At 37.7% G+C, this 12,662-nt stretch overlaps 1 protein-coding gene and 1 long non-coding RNA gene across 3 annotated transcripts in view; both read right to left on the bottom strand.

Annotated features, from left to right (window-relative positions):
* Positions 1-2,441: 2,441 nt before the first annotated feature.
* LOC108254733 (uncharacterized) lies at positions 2,442-3,641 on the bottom strand. Its single transcript, XR_008393144.1, has 2 exons — positions 3,131-3,641; positions 2,442-2,766 (listed from the first exon to the last, which is right to left on the bottom strand). It is a non-coding gene; the product is annotated as an uncharacterized LOC108254733 (long non-coding RNA).
* Positions 3,642-5,220: 1,579 nt separating this feature from the next.
* Positions 5,221-12,662, bottom strand: part of LOC108254731 (uncharacterized) — a 78,495-nt gene continuing 71,053 nt past the window's right edge. The window contains exons 13-15 of one of the 2 annotated variants that reach the window (XM_053673922.1): positions 9,499-9,565; positions 6,602-6,642; positions 5,221-6,370 (exon numbers count right to left, since the gene is read on the bottom strand). In XM_053673922.1, coding sequence (XP_053529897.1) covers positions 6,284-6,370; positions 6,602-6,642; positions 9,499-9,565 — 195 coding nt within the window. In that variant the 3' untranslated portion in view covers positions 5,221-6,283. The remainder of the gene's footprint in view (positions 6,371-6,601; positions 6,643-9,498; positions 9,566-12,662) is intronic. The other variant, XM_053673919.1, reaches the window with a different exon arrangement.

Here is a 12,662-nt window from a genome sequence, read left to right as displayed (position 1 = left end):
GCAGCCTCCATGGAGTGATTGCTCTTGACGACAGACTGCTTGGTGTCCAGGAGGTTGTTCTTTGTGAGAAAATTGGAGAGTTGATTAAAAATGGCTCTTTCAAGAGTTTTGGAAAGAAAAGGGAGGAGGGAAACAGGTCTGTAGTTGTCAACCACAGCAGGGTTAAGTGATGGTTTTTTAAGCAGTGGGGTAACCCGGGCCTGCTTAAATGAGGTAGGGTATGTGCCAGTAGAGAGGGATGTGTTAAAGATGTGTGTAAGTGCAGGTAATATTGTGGGAGAGATGGACTGAAGAAGAAGAGAAGGGATTGGGTCAAGAGGACAGGTTGTGCGACGGCTAGAGAGGAGGAGTTTAGACACTCTGAGATGGGAGAGAAGGAAGTCAGTTGGAAGTTACATGGAGGAGGAGCCGGTCTATGCATGTCTGGGGTTGAGAACTGGTTCCTGATTGATGTAACCTTGGAAAAGAAAGTGGCAAAGTCATCTGCAGTGAGAGAGGAAGGGGAAGTGGGAGGAGGGGGACAGAGAAGAGAAGAAAAGGTTTTGAAGAGAGTGCGGGTGTTGGGAGAACTGCCAATTTTCTCTTGGTAGTACGTGGCTTTAGCAGTGGAGATGCTATTGGAAAAAGAGGAGAGAAGTGTTTGGTGATTGGTTAGGTCACTTGGATTGTTAGATTTACACCATTTCCTTTCAGATGCTCTTAGTTTGGCCCGGTTGTTTCGCAAAGCTTCTGAGAGCCAAGAGCTAGAGGGTGATGTGTGAGCAGGTCTGGAGGTTAGGTGGCAGATTTATTTATCTTCAGTATCAGTTCACTTTATTTTGGTCAGCATCACCACAGCTTAAAACCCTCATAGCATCTCATCTTAGTTTTTATATGGGAAAAATTAATAATATTCTTGGATTGGACTTTTTTTTTTGCAAATGTATAAATGGATCATTCTCATCCAGTGCTGATTCTTTCTCACCCACTTTGGTCTGAGGATAAAAATGACTGTAGTCTTCTGGACATGGATCCCATTCTTCTCACAGGTCACTCTCATCTATGCATTAAATAATAACCTTTCAATACAACTCTCCTGAAGACAGACGTCCAACTCCTCTCTTTACCCAGTCTGCAAGACTGTAACGGGTGCATCATCACGAGATTACATCATCAGCATATAGAGAAATTAAACCTGTTATTTGCTGACTCATCACTCATTTCTGGCAGTATTCCTGCTATTTTCAGCTGCTGTTCAATCACTTATATCGCTAATGGTTTTTAGATTGTTCCACTAGCCCTGGTATACAAATAGACGTGTAAACTGACCAATTTTTTTTTTTTTTAAATCCTGATTTGTAGACACTACAAGTGTGCAAATAAACCTAGACAATCTGAAGATCAGTTCAGTTTCCTGACTCATCTTTGCTGAAATTCTAACAGACAGCATGATTTTTATTTATTTATTTATTTATTTATTTTACTATTTCACTAAGGCATGAATGGCAGAAACACTTTAAAACATATAGAATTCACAATAGGTAAGGGTTTAATATTTATGACACAGTATGTTGTCAGGTTCTTTGATACAGTAGACCTTTAAACTGTCAGTGCTGGAAATTTATTCACAGAAAACCACACATTATGAACAAAACCACACATTATGATCAAAATATCAGAATCCAGAAGCATAACATTAACCACTGTACACAGACAAGATACAAGACAATAAATAGATACTGTACAAGTGAACCAGGTACAATAAGTATAACACAATACAAGGGCCATCACTCCACATCATCACTGCATCACCTCCAGGCTTCCCTCATGAAGATGTTTAATATCAGTACTTCATTTATAGACTAGGGAGGGCCAACATTCATTCATTTAATCCTGACTATGATTACAGAACTGCCCTCATTGTTCCTTCTTCTCTGGTTTAACGGCAGTATTTATTACACCCACTAGGGGGAGACAACGCCCCAGAATCTGCTCAGTAAAGTTTTCTTTATTATTTTTTTTTTTTTTAATTTTCTACGTAGTTGGATTAACTTCAACACAATTAATTCAATTCGATAATACTGAGTGAGCTGTTTTAAAGTAGTTAATTACTGGCATGAATATCTCCAAAACATTTAAGATGTCACGTTGAGTAAATCTGTAAATAATTATTTGTTAGTACATTAGTTTATATACAGAAAAAGAGGACAGATGATTTCCCATGTGATTATAATATAATGTTGTACACGTACAGATTCTTTAAGGAAAAAACAAAACCTGTTCATTATCACATAAACAACTGTGACTGTTCTAGATTTAAGAATACATGTACATGTTAAATAAATAATTACAGATGTGATCCTGCCTCAAATATAAAAATAAAACAACAACAAAGCAACAACAACATCCACACAGATAGGCTGTATAAGAAGCTAAAAGATAAAGAGGCAATACTTGGATGATTTAAAGTGCATCTCTGATGAAATGATTTATTGTGCGTTTCAAATTCAACAGTAAAATAGTTCACCCTGCAGATTTCCTTTAGAAAACACACGGTTCATGATAAAGGCAGACTGTGAAAAGCATTCATGAGAATCAAATGAATTGTTAGGAATATTTGTGTTATTTAACAAATAAGAGTTTATTGAGTTCAGACTTTAAACTGAGACAGAAGACAGAAGCTGTTCAGTGTCCATCATTCAGAGGAAGCTGAAAGGAGCTGTGTTTCCTCTGAGAACTGCTGAGAGGAGAGTGTGTACATCACCTCTGTGTAAACCTCATCACCGTCTGCAGGGGAACAGTTCACACACACATTCAGCTTTAACTTCAAGTAAAAAAATAAGTAAATAAATAAATAAAAAGAATAAAAAAAAACACTGCAGTGCTTTGAAATAAAAAGTATTTTAAAAAAAGATTCATTTACACCGGTAATTGTTTAATTACATACAGTGCAGATTTATTTCTTTTATTATGATTAAGTGGATTTAATAAATTGTGGTTGGACTTTTCAGTGTAATAATTATTTTTTAATGATTTATTAATATTTCATGAAGCTGATTAGTGTTCACCTGTAAATTTGTTGAGACCTAACATCACAGAGCCAATCAGCAGATTGGACTTTTCCAGCTTGCTAAGAAAGTGATAAATGTACCCTGATCACGGTGGGTCGTGTTCAATTTACATCTGCTGAAGATAATCCACACAGATATACATTTTTGGTGTTCCTACAGTAAAACAATGACCAAAGTAAAATGAACACCACGAAATTCTAATGTAATGTAATTAAAACTGAGTCACTAACCTGCACTGGGTTTCTCTTCAGGAGTGGATGTCTGAGTCGTTGTTGTTGTTGTAAAGAAATCTGACAAAAGATGAAATGAAAATGAGTTCAAATTATTCAAAGGTATAAAGTAATGGAATACATAATTTGTTTATTATAACTTACGCATCATGGTGTATTTATCACTCATTAGAGAGCGAGCAGTCGGGTCAGAGATCAGTGAATAATCACAGCTCACTTCACGACTCTTTACTGACTGCAGACGATTAAACACAGAGTCTCTCTGTGCTTTAAATCTACAAACCTTCAGAGATTTTCTCTTTAGAGATGTTTGGATTAGGAAAAGCTGAGGATTTTCTCCAGTGTAGAGATTACAGATAAAATCAGCAGTTACTGACTCTGACCCTGATATTTCACACACAAATCTGAATTCATCAAACTGACCATCATGACTGACTCTTAGTCTCGGTTTCTGATCTGCAGATGAACAAATAAAATCAATCAATTAATAAATTACACCAAAAATAGCATTAAGGAACATGAATGTAATTTTATGATTCATGCAGATATTAATACACAGAATGCACATATATTATAAAGATACATGTAATGTAGAGCTTACTCAGCACTGTGACTGGAGCTGGGAGAAAGTGAGGAGAAGGAGTACTAACAGAGTTATCCACAGTGTAGAAACAAGTAATATGAAGTGTTCCAGGAGAACTTCGTCCTGTCCACCTGATCAGTTCAGAACCAGTGACTGAGAGCTGACATGATGGAGAGAGTTTTAGATTTGTGTTGTCTCTCTCTGGGTAGAAATAACACTGATGCACTTTAACATTGTCTGGAACATGACAGTGAATCTGCACTGATCCTCTCTCTGTGAGAACTTCAGGAGACACGGACAGCCGTGGCTGAGGAACATCTATAACCACACACACAAATCACACAGTCCACTTAATACACACACTGAACATCAAACTGAACATGCAGAAGTATCTCTCAAAATCTCTAGAATTATTTGTAAACATCTATTAGAACAAATCACTGAACTCACAGCACCACAATAACGACTCACATTGAGAGTCAATGTCCAGAATCAGATGGAAGAAGAACAGGAGGACGAGCAGCGCCATTTCACAGCTCCTGGATGAAGTGAAGGCATCGAGACACTCGTTTCAAGAGTAGCAAAATTTAGTACATTTAATAACATTAAATATACATTATAAATATGTACGAATGCTTCATATATGAAAACAAACCTTGAGAAAGAGAAAATTAGGAGGACAGACCGTACCATTTCTCATACAGAGTGAGACCACAGACGAGACAGAGATCTTTCTCACACCAGCTCACAGGAAAACCACGGCTTACCATAAAAATACACCTGTCATTTCAGCTCAGTTTTTTTACTTTGTCTTGAGCACATGAGGTTTAAATATCCACCACCATCACCTCAACACGCTCACAGTCCTGTGAGAACAAAACGTTTGTATTTTTTATAGACCAGTACCGAAAACTGACCCTCAGCAAGATGTTTATTACTTTATAGATTTACAAATCTGCAAAATCACAAATACATCAATTAATAAAAATCATTTATACAATGTGCAGTTCACAAAGAGGCAAAACTGTAGCGACTACATCAATACGTTAACCATGAGTAAAGAATAAACACTCTGTGTTGTGCTGTTTTGGGAAAATAATCAACAACAGGTTGGTGAGATGAAGCCGACTTACAGTTACTAAGCCAACTTTGAATCTTTTCGTCTAACAGCGCGTCCCCAAGTGTTTTATTCCTCTTACAAAATGGGATTTATTAAAAATGAGACTTTTTATTTATTTATTTTCATCCATTTATAGCTTCAGCTTTACTGTTACAAAGCTCTGACACTGGAGACTCCTTCCATAAATCATATATAAACACATCCTTACATAAAACTTCTCCATTCTATAACAGCTTTTGGATGCTCTTTCACTGTAATGTATTTTATTTTATCTGTGACATTTAAGGAACATCTGTGAAACATACACTAAATGGCTTGTTGCTTCAAACTACAATGTTTTTGTCTTTACTGCTTTGTTTCACCCTCCGGGTGTGCAAACTTTTGCACGGTCACGCATTAGGTATTAAATCGACACCTTGGCGTTCAGTGAAGTCTCTCCTGCCCTCTAGTGGACACATTCCGGTACTGCAGAACAGTTCTGTGGTTCATTTATGTCAAGTCCTAGGCTGTACATGTTTGTTTAGATAGCAGCGGCGTCATTAGGAGAGTTTGTGCGTTTTAAACCTCTGATGTTTTGCGAATATTATTTGTGTTAATATCATCTTGTTCTGGTATTTAAAAGGCCTTCATTTGCAAACCAGCGCGTCGCTTTTTAACGTCATACGGTTTGTTGTTGTTGGTGGGACATCAATTAACGTTGCACCCCAGGAAACGCGCACTGGTCACGTGATCGGCTTAACGCGCATTTTAATGAAACGTTTTATATGTTATATAAATCTAGAGATAGAAGAAGTGACAACATGCATGAATAAACATCACCTTTAAGTTATTACACCCCTTTACATCACTTTAAGAGATAAGGTCGCAATTTTCACCCCAAACTAGGCTAGTTTTGAAGAAAGGCTGTGGCTGGGAAAAAGCAAGATTCAGAAACTGCTGTAGGGGTGTAAAATAATAATAATTTAAAAAAAAATAGTAATGAAGTGTTTCATTTGGGTGGAACTTTATGTGTGTGTGTGTGTGTGTGTGTGTGTGTGTGTGTGCAAATAATTGTAGCACGCCAGTTAGTGCTAGCATAGCGCTCAGGTTTATTTCTGACTCGTGGCTTTTCTCTTTCATCTGGTGAAACTTATTCATGAACCAACTGTAAATCCATCAGCTCTTTATTAATCTGGACTCAGCCTTGAGCTCCATTCAGTGACATCGCAGTTACAAGCCAGCAGAAGTCCAATTCATTTCAAATCCAAAAGCAAGCTATTCAATTAAAGCACATGTTAAGGCATAACAGGCATAAGAATAATCAGTGCATCTGCAGCAGGCTGTACACTGCGTCATTGGTGGTCACGTGTGTGTCAGGGATGGAGCTGTACACATGATACGTGTCGACCTGTTAAAACAAAATAAGATGTCAGCAGTTAGGAGTGTCTTTTAAATAAAAATGTATTGTTGACTTGTCAAGTAAAGCGATGCTTTCATGTGTAGTTCTGCTGCTGCAGACAAAGCCTGACTGTGCAGTAGAAATGAAGCCAAGAAAGCCATCAAAGTCTGTAATATGGAAACTCTGACCACAAAACAGTGTAACAGTTTATCCAGTAACTGATAGCAAAACGCTACTCACCACTGTTATCTTAGGATCCACTTTTATGTCTCCACTGGTGTCTGAAAATTCACATTGTGTGTAAAGTTTAAAGTGTCTCATAGTGACATGACATTCAGATTATAAAACAGTTTCTTTTGGCTGCATTATGTAGTGGAAAAAATCTTTCCAGTCTAAGTTAAAAAACTTCACAGACAAAAGGGTTTGTAGAGGCCAAAACATAATCAAACTTTATTGAAACAGTAAAGTGAGACAATCTGCAGAAAGACCAAATTATGCAAACACGCACATGCCCTTTTATACCTTTCTGCAACAGCGAGCTCATCTTAGACGGGGTTTTACCTTTTCTCATTAGAAACAAACCTTCGATCTCCTTCCCCACAATGAATTATTCATGTCTATATAATATCTTAGATGTGTGGAGCATGAGCAGTTAGTTGTTTTTCTTAAAAAGGTTTTATGAGGACAAGGTTTCCTTTAAATAAATAATAATAAAAAAGGTTTCACTCAGAAACTCAGTCTTTTGTTTTTTGTTTTTCTCTGACCAAAACTCCCTTCTCAATGTCTCAATGAGCTTCTGTCTGTCATCCTACTGTAGCTGATATCTGCCTCCCTTCCTGAGGCCCTATCCTAACTCGATAATCAGTATCGGGCCTCAAGGTCGTTTACTTACAAAAGCAGTTTCAGCGAATGTCTAATGTGAATTTATTGCTGTGCAGAAAGGTACAGAAGGATTAACTAATACTGATTATTAGATTATGTTTCTAAGTTATAATTCTAAATGTTAGTTACACATATTGATTACACTTCATCAGTATATTCTATAATTACAACCTTTACTGGACTAGATTTATTTATTTATTTTATTTGAAGAGGGAGAAAACCCTAAATATGTTTTGATGCTATAAAACTGTCTTAAATACAACAATTATCCATCAGCTGGAAAAATGAATGGATTGTGTTTAATAATACCTGAGTACTGAATGCTCCTGTTACGTGTTTCACCTTCATTTGTTCAGTGGATTTAAACAGTTCCTTCACCTCGACTCTTAGTGAGGGTTTGACACTTTCCCTGAGCATTTCTGCAAGCTGTTTAATATTATATCCAGTGTCTGAGTTCCACTTCGGTCTTTGTTTATAGGTTTGATTAGCCTGCATGGTTCAGATCTCCTTATAGATTATCCACAGGGTACAGTGCATCCAGAAAGTATTCACGGCGCTTCACTTTTCCCACATTTTGTTATGTTACAACCTTATTGAAAAAAGGATTAAATGCATTATTTTCCTCAAAATTCTACAAACAATACCCCATGATGACAACATGAAAGAAGTTTGTTTGAAATCTTTGCAAATTTATTAAAAATAAAAAACATAAACGCACATGTAGATAAGTATTCACAGCCCTTGCTCAATACTTTGTTGAAGCACCTTTGGCACCAATTACAGATTCAAGTCTTTTTGAGAACGATGCTACAAGCTTGCACACCTATTTTTGGGCAGTTTCTCCCATTCTTCTTTGCAGGACCTCTCAAGCTCCATCAGGTTGGATGGGGAGTGTCGGTGCACAGCCATTTTCAGATCTCTCCAGAGATGTTCGATGGGGTTCAAGTCTGGGCTCTGGCTGGGGCACTCAAGGACATTCACAGAGTTGTCCTGTAGCCACTTCTTTGTTATTTTGGCTGTGTGCTTAGGGTCGTTGTCCTGTTGAAAGATGAACCTTTGCCCCAGTCTGAGGTCCAGAGTGCTCTGGAGCAGGTTTTCATCAAGGATGTCTCTGATCAAGGATGCTGCATTCATCTTTCCCTCGATCCTGACTAGTCTCCCAGTTCCTGCCACTGAAAAACATCCCCACAGCATGATGCTGCCACCACCATGCTTCACTGTAGGGATGGTATTGGCCAGGTGATGAGCGGCCATTCAGGCCAACGAGTTCAATCTTTGTTCAATCTTTGGTCTGAGAGTCCTTCAGGTGCCTTTTGGCAAACTCCAAGCGGGCTGTCATGTGCCTTTTACTGAGGAGTGGCTTCCATCTGGTCACGCTACCATTCAGGCCTGATTGATGGAGTGCTGCAGAGATGGTTGTTCTTCTGGAAGGTTCTCCTCTCTCCACAGAGACACGCTGGAGCTCTGTCAGAGTGACCATCAGGTTTTTGGTCACCTCCCTGACTAAGGCCCTTCTCCCCCGATCGCTCAGTTTGGACGGGCTGCCAGCTCTAGGAAGAGTCCTGGTGGTTCCAGACTTCTTCCATTTATAGATGATGGAGGCCACTGTGCTCATTGAGACATTCAATGCTGCAGACATGTTTCTGTACCCTTCCCCAGATCTGTGCCTCCATACAATCCTGTCTCGGAGGTCTACAGATAATTCCTTGGTCTTCGTGGCTTGGTTTCTGCTCTGACATGCATTGTTAATTGTGGGACCTTATATAGACAGGTGTGTGCCTTTCCAAATAATGTCCAATCAACTAAATTTACCACAGGTGGACTCCAATCGAGTTGTAGAAACATCTCAAGGATGATCAGTGGAAACAGGATGCACCTGAGCTCAATTTTGAATGTCATGACAAAGACTGTGAATACTTATGTACATGTGCTTTTTTTGTTTTTTATTTTTAATAAATTTGCAAAGATTTCAAACAAACTTCTTTCACATTGTCATTATGGGGTGTTGTTTGTAGAATTTTGAGGAAAATAATGAATTGAATCCATTTTGGAATAAGGCTGTAACATAACAAAATGTGGGGAAAGTGAAGCGCTGTGAATACTTTCCGGATTCACTGTAAGTCACTGGATGTTTGGGGTAGTTTTAACCCAATTTCTTTCTACTCTTTACCTCTTAGTGCATGTGTTGTGTGTTTATTGTAAAGCACGATTAAGTAAGTGATGTTATGTGTGTGAGTTTGTACTGTATAATTTACCTAAAGGCAGGGACGGTAAGGGTACTGAGCTGATCACAGAATAAGTTTCAGCAGCTTCTGAGCCGGACTAAACATCAGGAAAAAGTCTGTTAGACTTTCTTATTCTTCAGTCCTTAACATTACATTAACTGAAACTGATAGTGAGTTACATTTTATTATTCATAAGACAGAAATGCTACTTACATTATTCATATTGAGCACAGACATCATGACTCCTGGAAAAAACAAAAAACAATACTTTTAAATCTACTTAAACTCAGTGGACGTGTGCTTAGTTAAATTGTCGTTTATGGCTTTTGGACTTTTCCAGCTTGGTAAGAAAGTGATAAATGTACCCTGATCACGGTGGGTCGTGTTCAATTTACATCTGCTGAAGATAATCCACACAGATATACACGGCTATTAGATGCTTAGATGTGATAAAATCAGGATTTAATAATACGCAGTTCAGCTGAACACAATAAATTTCTAACCTCTCAGTCTTCTGCTTGTCTAAGAAACAAAAACACGTTCAGTCATGTCATAATTATCAACACCATCAAGATTTTGCTAAAAGATGAAGTTAAAGACTTACTGATACACACGCAGAGACAGAAGCTCATCAGTCCAGCCAGTAAAACACACACACCGGTGACTGACAGTACGGTAGGCAGCGATCCTGAATAAAATGAAAACAGTCTCTGTTAATATTTGATAAGATATTGGATCATGAGATCATTAACAGTTCCTGACTGTTGGACGGGGCTCTTATAGTAAAATACTGAGAGACGAGGTGGTGTGATGAAGTGCAGTTACTGTTAACACTCCGACGTTCCCATAACAACACGCCCCCAACTGTTTTATTCCTCTTATACCACAACAACGTGCCAGAAACGCCAATGTTTATTTATTAATGTATAATCCCAATTCCAAAAAAGTTGGGACAGTATGGAAAATACAAAAAACAAACAAAAAGAGTCATTTGAAAATTCAATTCACCCTGTACTATATTGAAAAGACATTATTAACACATGAAAATGTACACTCATTTCAAATCTGATGACTGCAACACACTCCAAAAAAGTTGGGACAGTCGACTGTTTACCCCTGTGTAACATCACCTTTTCTTTTAATAACACTTATTAAGCTGAACCCATCCTTGCTCTTGAAGGACTAGGCCTTTTTTTGGAGGCTCCTTATATACTATTATTAGACGATTGCCTCGCCTGTTTCACATCGCCTTCTTATTTCAACTTCTCTCATCGTTATTAGTCCTAAATTGCCCTGTCCCAACTTTTTTTGGAAAGTGCATGCATCAATTTCAAAATAAACGTTTATCTTCAAAAAAAAAAAAAAGCTATGCACTTGATTAGGTAAAACATCAAATACCTTTATACGTCTTTATACGTGTTCTGTTTAAATACAAGTCAAAGTACATTTACAAATCACTCCTCTGTTTTTATTTGTGTTTTCCATACTGTCCCAACTTTTTTGGAATTTTGGTTGTAGGAAAGCTAGTACTTTTTTCCATTTCTAGTTACGTTTAGTGTTGTGGAATGTCTGCGAAACAAACTAGCAGTAATAAGCTCGCAGAAACTTTTCTGAGTGTTTTGGTTCTTTTGGTTCTGAAGAACTTCTGGTTCCTTTAGCGTGCAGTCGGTCCGGTTCTCCGGGTGGTTTAAGAGGTTTTTGTGTAACATTTCTGAATGTTCTTTGCTGCAACATTTTCGGCTGTAGGAACATTAACACTGTCGTCGCCATAGTGTTGGAACAATATGTGAGAAGCGTTCTAGGAAAATTATAATGCTACATGTCTTTCTGAACATTATTTTTGTAATGCTACATAAAGAATGTCGTATGTGTTCTGTTAGCTGGGAAAAACCCTGAATCCTCAAATACGAGTCAGTTTTCTATCTACTGAAGTGTGAACAATAAAGAACATGTCAGAACAGTTAGCAATCAAGACAGTGTTATGTTTACAAATGATATGAGAATAAATACAATGCAGGTGATATTGATATTAATGATACATCAGAATGATGTACCTTTAGGACGATCCCGCTGGTTGGTTAACAATAAAAAGACACCTCAAATGTTATTGCATTACTTACACCAAATCAAATGACCAAAGTAAAATGAACATCACACAATTCTAACATAATGCACATTAAACTTGAATGACTGACCTGCAGTGGATTTCTGTGCAGTGACGGACTGCTGTGTTGATTCAGAAGAGGAATCTGACATGCAAAGGGGTTAAAATGCTTTAAAAATATAAAGTAATGAAAATACAATATGATTTTACTATAAATGTAAATTATAAGCAGACATTAATACACATTATATTACATACACATTACACACACATCATAAAATGTGTAACACAATGCAGATTAAACTTCAGTTATAAAAAAAAGTGTAACAGAACTAAACAGTTCTGTTGTTGTTGTGATGTTGTTGTTGATGTTGTAAAGAAATCTGACAAAGGATGAAATGAAAATGAGTTAAAATTATTCAAAGGTATAAAGTAATGGAATACATAATTTGTTTATTATAACTTACGCATCATGTTGTGTTTATCACTCATTAGAGAGCGAGCAGTCGGGTCAGAGATCAGTGAATAATCACAGCTCACTTCACGACTCTTTACTGACTGCAGACGATTAAACACAGCGTCTCTCTGTGCTGTAAAACTACAAACCTTCACAGAGTTTCTCTTTTGAGATCTTTGGATTAGGAAAATCTGAGGATTTTCTCCAGTGTAGAGATTACAGCTAAAATCAGCAGTTACTGACTCTGACCCTGATATTTCACACACAAATCTCAATTCATCAAACTGACCATCATGACTGATGTTTAGTCTCGGTTTCTGATCTGCAGAGGAATAAATAAAATCAATCAATTAATAAATTACACCAAAAATAGCAAAAACGTGACAGTGAATCTGCACTGATCCTCTCTCTGTGAGAACTTCAGGAGACACGGACAGCCGGGGCTGAGGAACATCTACAACCACACACACACACACACACACACACACACACATACACACACACACACACACACACACACATACACACACACACACACACACACACACACACACACACAGTCCAGGACAATGTCAATCACTGACTTCTGAATGAACGGACAACCTGCTTTCTGTTGTAACTCTTTCCATTCTG

The sequence above is a fragment of the Ictalurus punctatus genome, chromosome 21 (assembly GCF_001660625.3).
Source record: "Ictalurus punctatus breed USDA103 chromosome 21, Coco_2.0, whole genome shotgun sequence".
NCBI lineage: Eukaryota > Metazoa > Chordata > Actinopteri > Siluriformes > Ictaluridae > Ictalurus > Ictalurus punctatus.
This window is presented reverse-complemented; position numbering and strand designations above follow the sequence as displayed.